Source organism: Bufo gargarizans, chromosome 2 (assembly GCF_014858855.1).
Source record: "Bufo gargarizans isolate SCDJY-AF-19 chromosome 2, ASM1485885v1, whole genome shotgun sequence".
Taxonomy (NCBI): Eukaryota; Metazoa; Chordata; class Amphibia; order Anura; family Bufonidae; genus Bufo; species Bufo gargarizans.
In genome coordinates this window covers 53,745,615-53,764,117 of record NC_058081.1, presented here as the reverse complement: position 1 = coordinate 53,764,117, position 18,503 = coordinate 53,745,615, and the positions used below count along the sequence as shown (strand labels likewise).

The 18,503-nt window shown below is 43.8% G+C and overlaps 1 protein-coding gene across 1 annotated transcript in view; it reads right to left on the bottom strand.

Annotated features, from left to right (window-relative positions):
* Window positions 1–10,101: 10,101 nt before the first annotated feature.
* The window catches only part of DPYSL2 (dihydropyrimidinase like 2), a 55,717-nt gene continuing 47,315 nt past the window's right edge, over window positions 10,102–18,503 (bottom strand). The window contains exons 9-14 of the mRNA XM_044278926.1: window positions 17,815–17,971; window positions 17,247–17,388; window positions 15,213–15,383; window positions 14,955–15,134; window positions 12,697–12,862; window positions 10,102–11,035 (exon numbers count right to left, since the gene is read on the bottom strand). Coding sequence (XP_044134861.1) covers window positions 10,944–11,035; window positions 12,697–12,862; window positions 14,955–15,134; window positions 15,213–15,383; window positions 17,247–17,388; window positions 17,815–17,971 — 908 coding nt within the window. The 3' untranslated portion in view covers window positions 10,102–10,943. The remainder of the gene's footprint in view (window positions 11,036–12,696; window positions 12,863–14,954; window positions 15,135–15,212; window positions 15,384–17,246; window positions 17,389–17,814; window positions 17,972–18,503) is intronic.

The following is an 18,503-nucleotide window of genomic DNA, read 5'->3' as shown; positions in this document are numbered from 1 at the left end:
GCAGCATATATATGGGAGTTTTTTTGGATAGGTAGGGATTCTTAGGAGAGGGAACAGCCATCGATAATTGGGGCCACCCCTTTCGGGGTGATTACTCCGCTTTTATGCAGGGACAGTCTAGATCAACAGGGATAGTATCCCATTGCCTACAAGTGGATTTGCTCCAGTTGTTTCCCGTGTGCCCCTGGATGGTTCAAAGATCCATTGAATAGCGTTGCAGCATCTGGCATTCAAGCACCTCCACAGTGACCTGGTGAACGAAATCCCCCCACTATTGAGGTCCAAAGTACTGTGGTAATAACTCACGCCTACAACAGTATACCCCTATTATTGTGATATTTGTCTCCTTTGCAACATTTGTATTATATAAGTATTATTGTTTTTGATGTGGGAATATTTTTTGTCATCGTTTTAAGGGTAGTTTGTTCAGTGACATTACTACCTTTATTGCCCCAAAGGTGACAGGAAAAAAAACTAAATACTCACCAAAGTGATGCTCCATGTTTCAGTGTGCCTCAAAGTCTGCCACTTTGCAACCACTCGTGCTGCCTCATAGGCTTCAGGCCTAGTAGCCTGTGGCCTATGAGAGTAAATGGCAGGGCTGGGAACCATTGGTTTCTATGCCCCACTGCATTATTCCACTGTATTTTTGTTCTGAGGGCTGCAATACAGTTGTGTGGTGGCCACTACTTTTGGGACCAGGGCCCAAGCCCCAAATGTTTTTGCCTAGCAACAAACCAGCAGGTAGCCCACTCCACCACCAGCCCATCTGGCATTTGGGCACTGGTCCTGACACTGACATAAGAAACCAGTGTGTGGCAGTTGGCATCAGTAGTAAAAGATGAGTAGGAGCGAAGAGCAGTGAATATAAGGAGTTTGATCTGGGGTCTAAATATTCCCCACCCTCTCTGGTCTAAGATCTGAATATAGGGGCCTGCTTTGGGATTTGAAATCATTTTGGGGTCTTAAAGTTTGCTGTGGGGCCCAGTCATGCACCCACATTTATCTGTAGCTGCTGTCCTCAAGTATATTTTTGACAGTATATTATTTGAAGGCATTGGACTACACCATAGTAACAGCAATGGGGGGGCACAACAGACATGTTATTGGTGGGATTAAAGTATAAGGAAGTATTGCAATAGAGGCTGGAGATGGACTGCAGGAGTGAGGGGCCAATGATGCCGTCATGGCGGTCTGGGCTGGATAGAAAAGATAAGGAAAGTGAATACATCATCTGAAAGACACTTTTTTACAGTAATGCACAGGTTCTTTTTGGTTCCCCAGTTTCTCTTCTTCTAGTTACTCATATTTATACACATATATGATTGATATATATACAGTACAGACCAAAAGTTTGGATACACCTTCTCATTCAAAGAGTTTTCTTTATTTTTATGACTATGAAAATTGTAGATTCACACTGAAGGCATCAAAACTATGAATTAACACATGTGGAATTATATACATAACAAAAAAGTGTGAAACAACTGAAAATATGTCATATTCTAGGTTCTTCACCTTTTGCTTTGATTACTGCTTTGCACACTCTTGGCATTCTCTTGATGAGCTTCAAGAGGTAGTCACCTGAAATGGTTTTCACTTCACAGGTGTGCCGTCAGGTTTAATAAGTGGGATTTCTTGCCTTATAAATGGGGTTGGGACCATCAGTTGCGTTGTGGAGAAGTCAGGTGGATACACAGCTGATAGTCCTACTGAATAGACTGTTAGAATTTGTATTATGGCAAGAAAAAAGCAGCTAAGTAAAGAACAACGAGTGGCCATCATTACTGAAGGTCAGTCAGTCCAAAAAATTGGGAAAACTTTGAAAGTGTCCCCAAGTGCAGTCACAAAAACCATCAAGCGCTACAAAGAAACTGGCTCACATGGGGACCGCCCCAGGAAAGGAAGACCAAGAGTCACCTCTGCTGCTGAGGATAAGTTCATCCGAGTCACCAGCCTCAGAAATCGCAGGTTAACAGCAGCTCAGATTAGAGACCAGGTCAATGCCACACAGAGTTCTAGCAGCAGACACATCTCTAGAACAACTGTTAAGAGGAGACTGTGTGAATCAGGCCTTCATGGTAGAATATCTGCTAGGAAACCACTGCAAAGGACAGGCAACAAGCAGAAGAGACTTGTTGGGCTAAAGAACACAAGGAATGGACATTAGACCAGTGGAAATCTGTGCTTTGGTCTGATGAGTCCAAATTTGAGATCTTTGGTTCCAACCACCGTGTCTTTGTGCGACGCAGAAAAGGTGAATGGATGGACTCTACATGCCTGGTTCCCACCGTGAAGCATGGAGGAGGAGGTGTGATGGTGCTTTGCTGGTGACACTGTTGGGGATTTATTCAAAATTGAAGGCATACTGAACCAGCATGGCTACTACAGCATCTTGCAGCGGCATGCTATTCCATCCGGTTTGCGTTTAGTTGGACCATCATTTATTTTTCAACAGGACAATGACCCCAAACACACCTCCAGGCTGTGTAAGGGCTATTTGACCATGAAGGAGAGTGATGGGGTGCTGCGCCAGATGACCTGGCCTCCACAGTCACCGGACCTGAACCCAATCAAGATGGTTTGGGGTGAGCTGGACCGCAGAGTGAAGGCAAAAGGGCCAACAAGTGCTAAGCATCTGTGGGAACTCCTTTAAGACTGTTGGAAGACCATTTCAGGTGACTACCTCTTGAAGCTCATCAAGAGAATGCCAAGAGTGTGCAAAGCAGTAATCAAAGCAAAAGGTGGCTACTTTGAAGAACCTAGAATATTACATATTTTCAGTTGTTTCACACTTTTTTGTTATGTCATATTCTAGGTTCTTCAATGTAGCCACCTTTTGCTTTGATTACTGCTTTGCACACTCTTGGCATTCTCTTGATGAGCTTCAAGAGGTAGTCACCTGAAATGGTCTTCCAACAGTCTTGAAGGAGTTCCCACAGATGCTTAGCACTTGTTGGCCCTTTTGCCTTCACTCTGCGGTCCAGCTCACCCCAAACCATCTTGATTGGGTTCAGGTCCGGTGACTGTGGAGGCCAGGTCATCTGGCGCAGCACCCCATCACTCTCCTTCATGGTCAAATAGCCCTTACACAGCCTGGAGGTGTGTTTGGGGTCATTGTCCTGTTGAAAAATAAATGATGGTCCAACTAAACGCAAACCGGATGGAATAGCATGCCGCTGCAAGATGCTGTAGTAGCCATGCTGGTTCAGTATGCCTTCAATTTTGAATAAATCCCCAACAGTGTCACCAGCAAAGCACCCCCACACCATCACACCTCCTCCTCCATGCTTCACAGTGGGAACCAGGCATGTAGAGTCCATCCATTCACCTTTTCTGCGTCGCACAAAGACACGGTGGTTGGAACCAAAGATCTCAAATTTGGACTCATCAGACCAAAGCACAGATTTCCACTGGTCTAATGTCCATTCCTTGTGTTCTTTAGCCCAACAAGTCTCTTCTGCTTGTTGCCTGTCCTTTGCAGTGGTTTCCTAGCAGATATTCTACCATGAAGGCCTGATTCACACAGTCTCCTCTTAACAGTTGTTCTAGAGATGTGTCTGCTGCTAGAACTCTGTGTGGCATTGACCTGGTCTCTAATCTGAGCTGCTGTTAACCTGCGATTTCTGAGGCTGGTGACTCGGATGAACTTATCCTCAGCAGCAGAGGTGACTCTTGGTCTTCCTTTCCTGGGGCGGTCCCCATGTGAGCCAGTTTCTTTATAGCGCTGGATGGTTTTTGTGACTGCACTTGGGGACACTTTCAAAGTTTTCCCAATTTTTTGGACTGACTGACCTTCAGTAATGATGGCCACTCGTTTTTCTTTACTTAGCTGCCTTTTTCTTGCCATAATACAAATTCTAACAGTCTATTCAGTAGGACTATCAGCTGTGTATCCACCTGACTTCTCCACAACGCAACTGATGGTCCCAACCCCATTTATAAGGCAAGAAATCCCACTTATTAAACCTGACAGGGCACACCTGTGAAGTGAAAACCATTTCAGGTGACTACCTCTTGAAGCTCATCAAGAGAATGCCAAGAGTGTGCAAAGCAGTAATCAAAGCAAAAGGTGAAGAACCTAGAATATGACATATTTTCAGTTGTTTCACACTTTTTTGTTATGTATATAATTCCACATGTGTTAATTCATAGTTTTGATGCCTTCAGTGTGAATCTACAATTTTCATAGTCATAAAAATAAAGAAAACTCTTTGAATGAGAAGGTGTGTCCTAACTTTTGGTCTGTACTGTATATATATCTTCTATCTATAATACTTTTGGCGGTGTCCATCATTTTAGCTTGCGTTGTATATGATTGTAATTAAGCAACATTTTAATTAATAGGATACTTGACACTATCTTGAAATAAGTGTTTTACAAAAATCTCAAATGTTAAACATAATGAGAACAACTCCCAAAGTGAAAGAGCCAAAGAAGGATGAATAGCTGACCTGCAATACCCCACATAACCTGTGGGTGGACATGTATGGTACTGGTTTTAGAAGAAAGCAGCCATGTTTTTTTTTTCAGTCCTATACAAGCTTTTAAAGATCTACACCCACTTTATTACGAGCTACAGTACTGCCCATGGTAAAATATTCTCAGAAACCTTTTCATGTTTTGATCTATTCACTATAAATATAGACAGGTGTAATTCATAGGTTTTACAATAAAAATGGTCACCAAAAATATTCTGCTTGTCATATAGAATAAGGGCTATATAATGTAAAGAGAAAAATTGTGTTTGGGTCTGTAGATGGATCCATTTTTATTTATTTTTTTAGTAGGAGAGGCCGGCCATGCAACTACGGTCTGACAGGACAGACACTGAGCTGCCTCCCACATAATCCTAGTGTTTGCCTGCAGCCACCACTAGGGGGAGCTTGCTGCTAATAGACTTATTCAGCTGCCTTACTCAATATGGGGTCTTTACATCAATAGGCAGTTAGCGCCCCCTAGTGGTGGCTGCAGGCAAACACTAGGATTATGCAGACCATCTCCAGCCTCATGTCCTCTTGAAAATGTAATGTATGGGGGAAAAAAATTCACAACTGGGCATTACTAGCATTTATCCCTGGCAGGCACACCCTATTCGCAAAGGGAATGATAACAGTAGTCACCTTATTTTTATATTTCCAGGAGGAAAAACAGAGGACTAGCATAACACATAGGGGGTCATCTACGAACTGCTATACGCCAGTTTTCTGGCGTATATCTGTCACAGATTGCGGCACAAAGTCTAAATAAGGGGGTTTGGCGTGGGCCAGGAAGACCACTAGGTCTGTCTCTTTTATCATTTTCTACGCCACATTTCAAATCTATACCAGGTGTCTCCACATAACTTCGGCGGATCCACCGCCAGCGCAAGGGTTATTAAGACCAGTGTCTACAATGCCAGTCATAATAAATGACCCTCATAGTCTTAAAGCGTACCTGAGATATCAAAAGAATTTTGAATAATGGCTGTGCTTCATTGTACGATCATAACGGTGATGGAACAGTGATGTCTGAGCTTCCCCAAAGTCTCTTTCAGCCATATTATTCCCTGTTTTAGCTGCATAGCTAGATGCATTTCTCTCACAAGCAGTGGGTGTCTCCCTTCTGGCAGTATTGTATGCAGTCATCTCATTTCCCTTACTTCCCATTATGTTTTATTCTAGAGAACTCAGAAAGCTGATTAGCAGGAATAAATCACACTTAGGCCCCTTTCACACGGGCGAGTTTTCAGCGCGGGTGCAATGCGTCAGTTGAACGCATTGCACTCGCACTGAATCCGGAGCCATTCATTTCTATGGGGCTGTGCACATGAGCGGTGATTTTTACGCATCACTTGTGCGTTGCGTGAAAATCGCAGCAAGCTCTATTTTGTGCGTTTTTCACGCAACGCAGGCCCCATAGAAGTGAATGGGTCTGCGTGAAAATCGCAAGCATCCACAAGCAAGTGCGGATGCGGTGCGATTTTCACGCACGGTTGCTAGGAGACGATCGGGATGGGGACCCAATCTTTATTATTTTCCCTTATAACCATGTTATAAGGGAAAATAATAGCATTCTTAATACAGAACGCATAGTACAATAGGGCTGGAGGGGTTAAAAAAATAATAATAATAATTTAACTCACCTTAATCCACTTGTTTGCGCAGCCGGCATCTCCTTCTGTCTTGTTCTGTCAGGAACTACGTTCATCACATGGTCCGTCACATGATCCATCACCATGGTAAAAAAGATCATGTTATGGACCATGTGATGAGCGTAGTGACGTCATCAAAGGTCCTATTCCTCACAGAACAAGACAGAAGAGATGCCGGCTGCGCGAACAAGTGGATTCAGGTGAGTTAAATTATATATAATTTTTTTTTTAACCCCTCCAGCGCTATTGTACTATGTATTCTGTATTCAGAATGCTATTATTTTCCCTTATAACCATGTTATAAGGGAAAATAATACAATCTACACAATCTTGAACCCAAACCTGAACTTCTGTGAAGAAGTTCGGGTCTGGGTACCACATTCAGTTTTTTATCACGCGCGTGCAAAACGCATTGCACCCGCGCGATAAAAAGTGAACAGAAAGCAATCGCAGTCAAAACTGACAATTGGGTACCTACTCGCGCGGGTTTGCCGCAACGCATCCGACCTTATCTGGACACGCTCGTGTGAAAGAGGCCTTACAGAAAAAAAAAAAAAGCTGTTGATTTATCAGGCTCAGAATCTTTGCTAGCTCTTCCTCTCTGCCGTCTTGAGTCTCTGTTACTAGAGAAAGATCTTGCCTGCAGGCAGTGGACTGCAAATTAGGTGGAAGTGAGACCTCTTGTGGCTATGACTTTATAGCTTTATTTCGCGTGGATGCAGGCAGATTTTGTAAATGAAGTAATTTTGAAATTTGCTATTTGCAACATTCCCTATAGAATGAAATGAAATTGTGTGAAAGTGCAGTCACTTTTTAGGAAAAGAGTTGCCAGTACTGACATTTTATAAAGAATGCTGAACCCACAGTAACTTCACCTTTTAATATCTTTTTTAATTTTTTTTAATACTAATTTTCCGATTTTAATAGTACTGGCATTTTTTGGACGTGGCAATGACTATGATGTTTATTTTTTAAATGATTTCTTTTTATTTGGGGAAAAAGGGGGTGGTTTGAACACACACATATATATTTACTTATTTTAAGTCACCCTAGGTGACTATAACAAGCAATCATAAGAATGTCATTTGTATGCTGTAATACATTTTTATCCATTACAGAATACAGCATTCAGTGTATTCCGATGCAGTGCTGCCAGCTGCAGGCCTCTAATGGAATATACCAGTGACTATGTTGAAGCTGTTGCCCTCAGCCGTATTATCAGAGCGCAGGCGCAGGCAATCGCCGGCACTGCTCCTGCGCGGGATTTGGGACGCCGACGAGAGGAGGATCGGGTGTTTGCAGAGCGCGGCGCTGAGGAGGGGGGCGGGTGTTGATGACTTAGCCGCGCCTCTGGGAGGCGATTCAGCTAAATGATGGAGGCGTTAGTAGTTTTCATATTTAGGCGGGCACGGCACTAATCAGAGGGGCACCGTTCCTGGGCACCGTGGAGAAAGAAAAACGCCCCTCTGGGCTCCAGTCCTTACAGCGTCATTTGCATGTCCTAAGAATCGATTTTTAGAAGAAAGGACAAGACTGACATGGAAAAGAAGAACACAGATGGAAAAAAGGTACTTTATTAAACATGGATCCATGAGTACCTTTTTTCCATCTGTCTTGTTCTTTGGATTGTGAGTCTTGTCATTTCTTCAAAAAATCGATTCTTATGATATGTAAATGACGCTGTAAGGAGCCCAGAGGGGCGTTATTCTTTCTCCACTGTGCCCAGGAACGCCCCTCTGAAGTGCCGTGCCCGGCTAAATTTGAAAACTAATAACGCCTCCAAGTTCATCTAAATCGCCTCCCAAATCCGATCCTCCTCTCGCTGGCATCCCAAATCCCGCGCAGGCGCAGTGCCGGCGGTTGCCTGCGCTATGATAAGATGACTGACGGCACTGCGCCTGCGCGGGATTTGGGATGCCGGCGAGAGGAGGATCGGGGTGTTTGCCGCAGAGCGCGGCACTGAGGAGGGGGGGTGTTGAGCACTTAGCCGCGCCTCTGGGAGGCGATTTAGATGAACTTGGAGGCGTTATTAGTTTTCAAACTTAGCCGGGCACGGCACTTCAGAGGGGCGTTCCTGGGCACCGTGGAGAAAGAATAACGCCCCTCTGGGCTCCTTACAGCTTCATTTACATATCATAAGAATCGATTTTTTGAAGACATGACAAGACTCACAATCAAAAGAACAAGACAGATGGAAAACAGGTACTCTGTTAAACATGGATTCATGAAAAAAAAATTGGGGGTAAATTGCTAGTGACAGATTCCCTTTAAGGCTACTTTCACACTTGCGTTCAGAGCGGATCCGTCTGGTGTCTGCACAGACGGATCCGCACCTATAATGCAAACGCTTAGATCCGTTCAGAACGGATCCGTTTGCACTGTTCATGATAGTGCAAACGGATCCGTTTTGACTTTACATTGAAAGTCAATGGGGGACGGATCCGTTTGAAAATTGAGCCATATTGTGTCAACTTCAAACGGATCCGTCCCCATTGACTTACATTGTAAGTCTGGACGGATCCGTTTGCCTCCGCACGGCCAGGCGGACACCCGAACGCTGCAAGCAGCGTTCAAGTGTCCGCCTGCTGAGCGGAGGACAGACGGAGCCATACTGATGCATTCTGAGCGGATCCGCATCCACTCAGAATGCATTAGGGCTGGACGGATCCGTTCGGTGCCGCTTGTGAGAGCCTTCAAACGGAACTCACAAGCGGAGACCCGAACGCAAGTGTGAAAGTAGCCTAACATGGCACCCCAAATAAGGAGACCTGCAGGCTGCAGCAGATATCCCATGTGACAGGTCACCCCCAGGAAACCCCTAACAGTTTCTGTAGGTCATGTATAAATTTATTTAATGGGGGTGTGGCATGGGAGGAGCAAAGTCAGGAAGTGGGAGGGGCCATGGTGGGTAGTGGGCGTGGGTTAAGGGGCCCAATTCAGATTTTTGCTATGGGGCCCAGTGATTCCTATGTACGCCTCTGATAGAGCCATAAGAATAGATGTTCCAGAATTGTTATTACATGGGGAATGCATGAAGCTATTAAAACAGGCATGTCAGGAGCAGTGACAGACCCTCCTTAAGGAATAAGACAGAGGTTCTTGTGTATGCCATGGGTATACAGATTTTATTTGATGTGTAATTTGTAGGTTGGTAGCCATATTAATTCCTTCTCCTCTCAGTTATGGTTTTCCTAATAAATCCAGCATTTCCTCTCATGCTTGGATTTGAAGAGTCAGAGGGGCCAGAGTCGCACCACATTTCACTGCTCTGTGCTCCCTGAGGGCAGCAATGACAAATTAGTGACACAGCTGCTGTCCCCCTTCACACTGCAGACATTCTATGTATTCCTATGTGAGGCGGCTTGAGCCTGTCTGCCCTGTTATCTCCCCCCCGTCAGCGCTTATAGGCAGGGAGAGCAGTGTGAAGCTACATCCTATAGAACTACACTGGAGAGTCAGCACACACAGATAGTACAGGTAGGACGTGTGTGGCCTGAGAGCTGCTAGGAGGGATTTGATTGGTGAAGATGTCATCCTGTAGTTAACCGGAAGTCAACCACACAGGATAGACTGAGTTTTAGTTTACACAAAGTGTCAGACTTGAGATCACATAACTAGGTTCACATAATGAAAAGGTTCAAAATGTATGGATGCAACTGAGTCAAGGTATAACAAACCACACTAGAACACTGTAGGTTAGTAATATAGGTAAAATAAAAAGGGGAGTGCTTCTTTAATGGCTGATAACAAGGAACTACAGAAAATGTACATAAGATACAGTACGACTTCTTGAAACAAACCACGTATGGATTTACGGTGCAGTTATGAGTAAGGTGCCAGACGAATTTGTTGAAAGCACAACATTTTATTAGTGGATCCTGTGGTAAGAAATAATAACACAGTGTTTACAGGGGGGAAAAGGACCCACGACTTATCTCTTTGCTATTTAAGACATCGGAGAGAGCACATTTTCATTCTAGACACATTTATTAGCATAAGCACAACATCTCCTGCACTCAGGAACACAACCACAAATCCCACAATGGGTTAAAAACTGGTTGAATGGAACATCTACCCTGCAATGTCGGCACCCAGGTCCCCTCTGAACAACCTACACCCAACATGAACTGCAAAATTTGGCGTTCTCGGCAGGAGGTCTTTGCTGTCATCTAGCCTTAGTCTTGCATTAAGGTCTTTCTGAGGCGTATTAGTTGGTAAGTAATGATGAAGTAACGGAAGTACCTTGATTACTATAAAATCAATTAAAAATAAATTGAACTACAATAGGTGAAATGTATTTACGTGATTGTTTAGTAGATGATGGAAACGAACTCTAAGCACTGATTTATCTTCTCATAGAGATGTATAATCCTAAATCCATAAACTGAACGTGGCAAGACTGAGATGTTTCCTACAAGGTGACCTTTCACGTCAGTACAAAAGAACGACCAGGGGTGTCGAGTTAAAGAGGGGGGTGAATGGTCACTAGGAAGGACAGGTCTTGTGGGGCTCACTTTTTAACCCGATTATACCCTCGCACATGCAAACAGACCAACTGATACCTGTGATGAACTCGCGGCAGGCATCCCTTACCTACAGGTATATGTACAGAAGTACATATACATACATATACGTGTGTATGAGTGATGTCATACTCGTGTCTCCTAGACTGTTGGTATCTGCTCCTAGAAAAAAAAAAGTCACTGCCCCCAAGATAAAAAAAAAAAAAAGCCAGGAATCTGTAAATCTTTTGGAAATAACTCATCTTGGAAAATGAACGGAATCATGGGGCAGGAGATTTAGTTTGGGTCTAGCCTAAACTGGTGATGTTGGCACGGCCACCGGGAGGCGCCACAATGCGCTGAGTAGTGCGACGAGGAATATTGTCATCAACCTGTGCCCCTGTAAGAACAAAACCATAGAAAGTATTAGACACACATTGAACATCCTTGAACACAATTCCGATTTTCTATCTATCTATACACACAGTACTGTGCAAAAGGTGTAAGCAAGTGTGGAAAAAATACTGTAAAGTAATAATGCTTTAAAAATAGTTTTTTTCTTTATGAACCAACAAAATGCAAAGTGAATAAAGCAAAGCAGAGATTAAAATCCAATCAATATTTGGAGAGATCACCCTCTGCCTTCAAAACAGCATCAATTCTTCTAGGTGGACAGTCAGGGATTTTGTAGGATACAGGTGTTTGATTAACCAATTATACCAAACAAGTTTGATATTCATTTTCATATGTAAGTTGAAACACTATCGTTATCTAAAACAAACAAAAAAGCTGTAAAAGAAATGTAAAACTGAGTGCAGAACAGACAAACTCTGCTACAAAGGTGAGGTTGTGGAAGTTCATTTAGTGTTACAGGTCATTCACAAGACTGTCCACAGCATCATTGTAATCTATGATGCTGTGCGCTCCCGTGTGCACGATCAATGCCGCTCCGGGACATATGACCCGCTCACGGACCGTATATCTCGGAGGGCATACGGTCGTGGGCAACAGGCCTAAAGAAGGACAAGGAGTCCTGGAAGTGATGATATAGCCCCCACAAAGCCCTGATCTCAACATCAAGTCCGTGAGGGTTTACATGAAGAGACATAAGGATTTGAGCAAGCCTACATCCACAGAAGATCTGTGGTTAGGCCGCCAAGCTGTTTCCAACAACCTCTCTTCCAATTTCCTTCAAAAAGCTGTGTCCAAGGGTATCTAGTAGAAATAATGCTGTTTGAAGGCAAAGGGTGGTCACACCAAATACCTAATAGATTTATATTTCTCTTTGAATTTTGGTCATTTATAAAAAAAATATTATTTTGGCCTCCACTTGCAGATATCTGCTGTGTCTTTTTATTTACTACATGAAATATTGCAGCCGACTATGAAATGTGATATAGAGGCATCCAAAAAAAGTATACCATGTGGTATATGCATTTTTTTTGGGGGAAAAAAAATCTTTATTTAGTGGTTAGCTTGAGTTTAAAAAGTTGCACTAAGCATCACATTCTTTAATGTTCCTTCCTGATATGCAGTTTACAACCTGTTCCTAGTTTCAGACATTTCTCATGTGGACTTTTCCTTCTGAGTAATACTTGCTGGCTATGAGATATCGGTGTGTCCAGGATGCTGCCATCTCCACTAGCTCTCATGTATTAGTACAGCTTTGGTTTTCTCCTATCTCTGTAAACTGATACACAACATGAGGGATTTCCCTCTCAGTGCAGTGTGTGTTTTGTACCCTATCCACACTCTGATACAGTTTGGCTGGTGTGATCTGCCCTTCCTGAAGACTTGGATGCTTTCTTCTCTCTTCTGATCTGCATTTACAATATCCTTCCCCTCCCCACTACTATCTCTCATATTGAGAGAAGGGAGGAGGAGAAACAGGAGCAGTGTACTGTGATCTAAATTAGCAGGGCATCCAGTTATGTACTGGAGTTGCAAAGACTCTGTGGCAAAATGGTAGGAAATTATGATTTAGAAAGTCACTTAATTTTGCATTATGCAACAGAACAATAAAAATAAGTGCAAAGGTGTTCATGTCCTTTAAGAACTCACCTGACAGGCTGAATCCAGACTGGTGTAGGTTTCTTATGGGCTGCACAGGTTGTTTGGCAGGTGACGTCTTGGCAGAAGAGGCAGGTGTTACTGCTTTTGGAGTCACAGAGACTTCGCAGACAGGTCCATCGTACAGTCCACGAGGAACTCCACGCAGCTCAGCAAGCTGGAGAGACAATATCTTATCATTTAATAAAAGACACCGCAATCTACAAGCACTTCCCATGCATCTTCTACTCCTGGAGGTTTTACAAGACCACATGAAAAACATTCATGTGAGGTGACCCTAGAACCATGCAAAGATCAAACCCACTCTTTTTCTTTTCTTTATGATCATGCTCTGTCATCATGAGGAAGTCATCCTAGAAGCTACCAAAGTGACCAGTCTATTGCTTTTCATCACCGCATCAACTCTCAGTACGTTAGGCACTAAAGTAGTGCCCAAGTGCCGACCAGAGGTCTGATATTGCAGCTCAGCCCTTTTCAAGTCAATGGCCTGAGCTGAAGTACCAGGCACGTCCACATATGTACGCTGCTCCAATGGCCTCATGATCCACAAGGTTCCTCACGATCAAGAACTGATGGCCTATCACTTTTCTTCCATGACAGATCACCGTTTTCTCCCTATGAATAAAACACTGGTTTTGCTTCTCGTCTTCCAAAAGCCATCAAATGAGAATCCCCAGTATAAATTATTTTCTGTCACAGATACAAGTGAAAATATCAGAGGGGATCTGCGAGTTGGGACCCTACAAATTACCTGATCAAAAAGGCTGTGGAGCCTAGCAGCATTAGGTTCCACACAATCTCAGACCTAGTCCACAGATCTCCATTGCTATTTAATGGTGTAAAGAAAAATATGTGTCATACATATTGGGCACTGTCCTAAAGGGTTTGTGGCCCCCAAGAGGTTGGCGACCCCCAAGATTTGCTATCTTAGTGCACGTGTTACTCCCTACTAAAGGCAGGGACCAACAGGATGCCTATCAGTTTTATTCTGATAAGCTTAATACACTGCAGTACAGAAGCGTGTCCGTCTAGTATGAGCTATCAAGTTCATACATGGTCAACTTCCCTATTGGAATGTAAAAAATAAAAAACATTAAAGGGAGTCTGTCACCACATTTGAGCATATTAGACTGATCAAATAGCGTTATATGTGCCACCGAGAACTTAAAAACTGTACCTTTGTTGTATCTAATGGAGTTTTCTTTCAGCCAAAAATGAACTTTTAAGATTCTGTAAATGCGCCCTCTCAAGTGCCCAGGGCGGCGTCTCAATCGTCCGAGCCCCAGGCAGCACCTCCTCAACGGCTCATAACCCCGCCCTCCGTGTGCCTCTGCCCGCCCGTTTACTCTCCTCCTCTCTCCTTTTCCACTGCGCCCGCTACGAATTTGACCGCGCAGCCGCAGTGGAAAAGGAGAGAGGAGGAGAGTAAACGGGCGGGCAGAGGCACACGGAGGGCGGGGTTATGAGCCGTTGAGGAGGTGCTGCCTGGGGCTCGGACGATTGAGACACCGCCCTGGGCACTTGAGAGGGCGCATTTACAGAATCTTATAAGATCATTTTTGGCTGAAAGAAAACTCCATTAGATACAACAAAGGTACCGTTTTTAAGTTCTCGGTGGCACATATAACGCTATTTGATCAGTCTAATATGCTCAAATGTGGTGACAGACTCCCTGCAAAGAAAAAAAAAATATTATGTCCAAAAATCTGAAAAAGTTAAAAACAAACAAAAAACTTGCTATTGTCACATCTGCAAGGACCAGTACTATGAAATAATCACATTATTTCTCCTTCGCCTTAAAAGACACGAGAATGGCTTTTTTACCATCCCACCTCCCAAAAACATACAATAAAAGTAAAAAAAAAGTTGCATGCACCCCAAATGATACCCATGAAGACATCTGCTTATCCCACAAAAATAAAAAAAACTCACACAGCTCTGTCGACGTCAACATTAAATAAGTTATGGCTCTCTGAAAATGATGATCTAAAAACAAAAGAATTTTAATAGATTTTTGCGTGTGTGCCAAAGTAGTGAAATGTAAAAAAAACTATATAAATTTGGTATTGCTGTAATCGTACCGACCAGCAGAATAACGCTAACATGTCATTTCTGCCACACTAAAAATTAATCCCTAAAAATATGTCCAAAAGATGTATATCCCCTGGAAGGCGGGGATGAAAAAAAACAATACTAAATGCTGACAAATAAGGCCACGCCCCCAAGGAGCTCATTATAAAAACACCCACCCTGCTTCGGGCCTTGATCCTCTTGTACACGTAGTCCGGGAATGGTTTCCTGGGGATGTACCGTCCAGATCCCTCGGTGACGTGGAGAGTGCCATCTTCCAGAACGATCTTTCCTTGGCTAATCACCACCAGAGGACCTCCGCGGCACTCCATTCCTTCAAAGATATTATACTCCACAGACTGCAACGAGATACAGTGAAAGTCAAGGACTGTGAAAACTAGGACCACCTGCTTCCACTGGAAATCTGAAACACTTACACTGTTGTGAGTCTTGGCTGAGACTGTCCTTATGCTATCTGGGTCCCAGATCACCAAATCAGCATCAGATCCCACTGCAATGCGGCCTTTTCTGGGGTACAAGTTGAAGATCTTGGCAGCGTTGGTACTGGTGACGGCAACAAACTGGTTTTCATCCATTTTCCCAGTAACCTAAAAAGACAAAAAAAACAACACTTTAGCTCAGGAACCCACACTTCTGATACTATACTGCAGATGTACTAGAAGAAAACTGGAAAATTCTCTAGTGTATATAAAATGTGAAAAACATTTTATATCCTAATACTATCCTGAGATCGGCTTGGTTAAAGTTACAGGCCCAAAGCCTGAGACTGCACTACTGAGAGTCAAATACAACAAAAGCTGTTCATATGTCAGTCTTCATTCGTCTCCTTGACTACATTGAATTTGACAGAAATTGCTTTATGTCTAAATACAGTATCAGAACTTTGAACTGCTTTAGGCTACTTTCACGGTAGCGTTTTTTGATGGCCCCGTCATGGATCAGCAAAAATGCTTCCGTTACGATATGACAACCGTCTGCATCCGTTATGAACGGATCCGGTTGTAGTCTCTCTAAAATAGCCAAGACAGATCCGTCTCTAAAACCATGGTAAGTCAATAGGGGACGGATCCGTTTTCTATTGTTTCAGAGAAAACGGATCCGCCACTTACATTGTGTTAGGACGATCCTTCTTGCACCGCACCACATAGCGGCGCAGCATTATTCTGTCAGTGATGGGGACACAGCCAAACGGAACGCATTCTGGTGTGTTCCATTTCGTTCAGTTTTGTCACCATATGACGGATCTCAATAGCGGAAAGTGAAAGCGCAGATGTGAAAGTGGCCTTACATTGTTTTCAGATTATTATTTTTCCTTGTCTTTTTTTACCCAGTTCCCTATTTTCTAGTTTGTAATTCCTAAAACCCAGTGCAGGTACTTCTATGTTTTTCCCCTTAGTCCACACCACCACCTTCAATATATAGTAGCCATAAATATAACCCCCAGTAAGTTCCCAGTCAATCTTCTTCATCCTCTGGAAGCTGTCAATAAAGGCCCCAGTAAGTTTCTCATTCAGTCGCTTTCCCTCTCGGCCAGCCATTAATATAATCCACAGTAACTTCCTAGTCAGTCTCCTACATCCTCTGGCAGCTGTAAATAAAATCTCCGGTAAGTTCCTCACTTAGTCTCGTTCCCAAAGGACAGGTATAAATATAATCCACAGTAAATTCCTAGTCAGTCTCCTACATCCCCTGGCAGCTGTAAATAGTAAGTAAGTTCCTCACTCAGTCTCCTTCCCCCTCGGGCAGCCATAAAAATAATCTAAAGTAAGTTCCAAGTCAGTCTGCTCCCCATCTGATAGATGTTAATGTAGCCTCTTTCTCCTTCTAGCAGCCATAAATATAGTCTCTGGAAAAATCCCAGTCAGTTTCCTTCCCCTTCTGACAGCCAGCAATGTAACAGACAAGTTAGTTGAGTACATCCTCGATGCAGCACTGGTCTTGCTACAGCCATGATGTACCTCACTACCTCACATGAACGGGGAGGTCTGTGACTGCCTGAGCGGCAGGGGATTGAACACGAGTAAGGCTTTTTTTTAATTTTTATTATTTCAAAATATTAAGACATTTAACACATTTTTGGGGGTCCTGGAAAACCCCAGCAATTAAGAAAAAGTCACCCTTTAAATGGACTGCTACTCCCGTTCCTGCAGTGGTCATGTGCCATTCATCATACACGTGACCGCTGTAGTCAAAAGACTGTGAATGGCACATGACCACTGCGGCTAGTGACTGGCCGCAACAGTCATGTGAATGATGAGCAGCACATGACGCAGGGATCGGAGCGGCGCACATTTAAGTGTCATTACACTATGACAGTTTTTAGAAAATCTTAGACAAGCCCTTTAAGATTCATTTTGTCCAAGTCTTTGCGCCAACACCCGCCTGTCCATAAGATCTCATCATATCTCCTAGGCTATACGCTCTGCTCTCATCCAGCTCTGTATACCCACCACAGCTCGGTCCCAGACGATGCTCATCCTCTCCTCTGTTCCATTGGTCCCCTCTGGGATGAGTGTAAAATTGTCTTTTCCAACAGCTTTTTGAGCCGTATTAAAAGTGCAATGTGCACTCCCGCAGACCTGCAGGTCACCACTGGAAAAGGCAGAACAAACATTATCCTTCCAAGACCCAAGTAGCCCTTTAAGTCATACCTCTTTAAGGGGTTGTCTGGGATTTGGGGCTGATCATCAATATCACATCGGTCCGACACCCTACACCCAACACAGATCAGCTGATCGGGAGTAGCAACAGAACTACACAGCTCCATCCCCTGTCTCCTGCGCACAAGCTACTCCCGATCAGCTGATCTGTGTCGGACCCCCACCATATTCTAGGCATAGGTCATCAAACCCTGGACAACCTGTGGAACATCCAGGTCTACAATGACTAAGGGGACTGGCTCACTGTTTCATGAAGTGTTGGGGAGATGTGAAACCACCAGCCCAACCACCTCTCCAAGACCACAAGGAACCTCAGCAGAGACCTCAGTTCCATACCACGTGGACTGGTAGCACTCACCAGGCAAGCAGAGAGTTGAGAAAATCAGGAGTACTAGGATCAGGGCTCAGAGGAGGAGATGTGACAAAAGCTGCAGCTTTTGCCCAATTTTTGCTCCAGTAGTGAGAACCATCAATGCCCAAACTCGCAGTAATGGGCTCTCCATAGACAACCGCACCTGTGAATAGAGAAACCTCATTAGTTTAGCCAAATCTCACACACGTGAATCTGCTGAGGTCATGGGAAAACGTCTGCAATAAAGGGAACTTGTGATATCAGTCATGGTCCACCACCTCAAACCCCTGCTGATTTCCAAAAAGGAACGGCTTGCGGCTCTCATTCATCTACAGCCGGGAGCCGTCCCGTGAAAGAATTCTCCAAATCAGCCTGAAAGGTTTGGGTTGGGCATGGGTAACCTCTACTTAGAAGTGGACCAAGCTCCAAGACTCCGATCAGGTCATCTTCTGACATGAACTGAACCTAACAACTGGAATGATAATGGAGAAGAGTCCTTGGCTCAGGACTACCCTCAATTATCTGGAATGGGGGCATTACATTGGTGCATTGAGTGATTTTCCTTCTGGACTGGTCAGTGGTTTCCCTCCCTATTAGAGAAGTCAGACAATTGCTTTAAAACAGTAGTCTAGGATTTTATTATTGATTGCCTATCCTCAGAAGAGGCCCTTAATACCCGATCTGACACCCCGCAC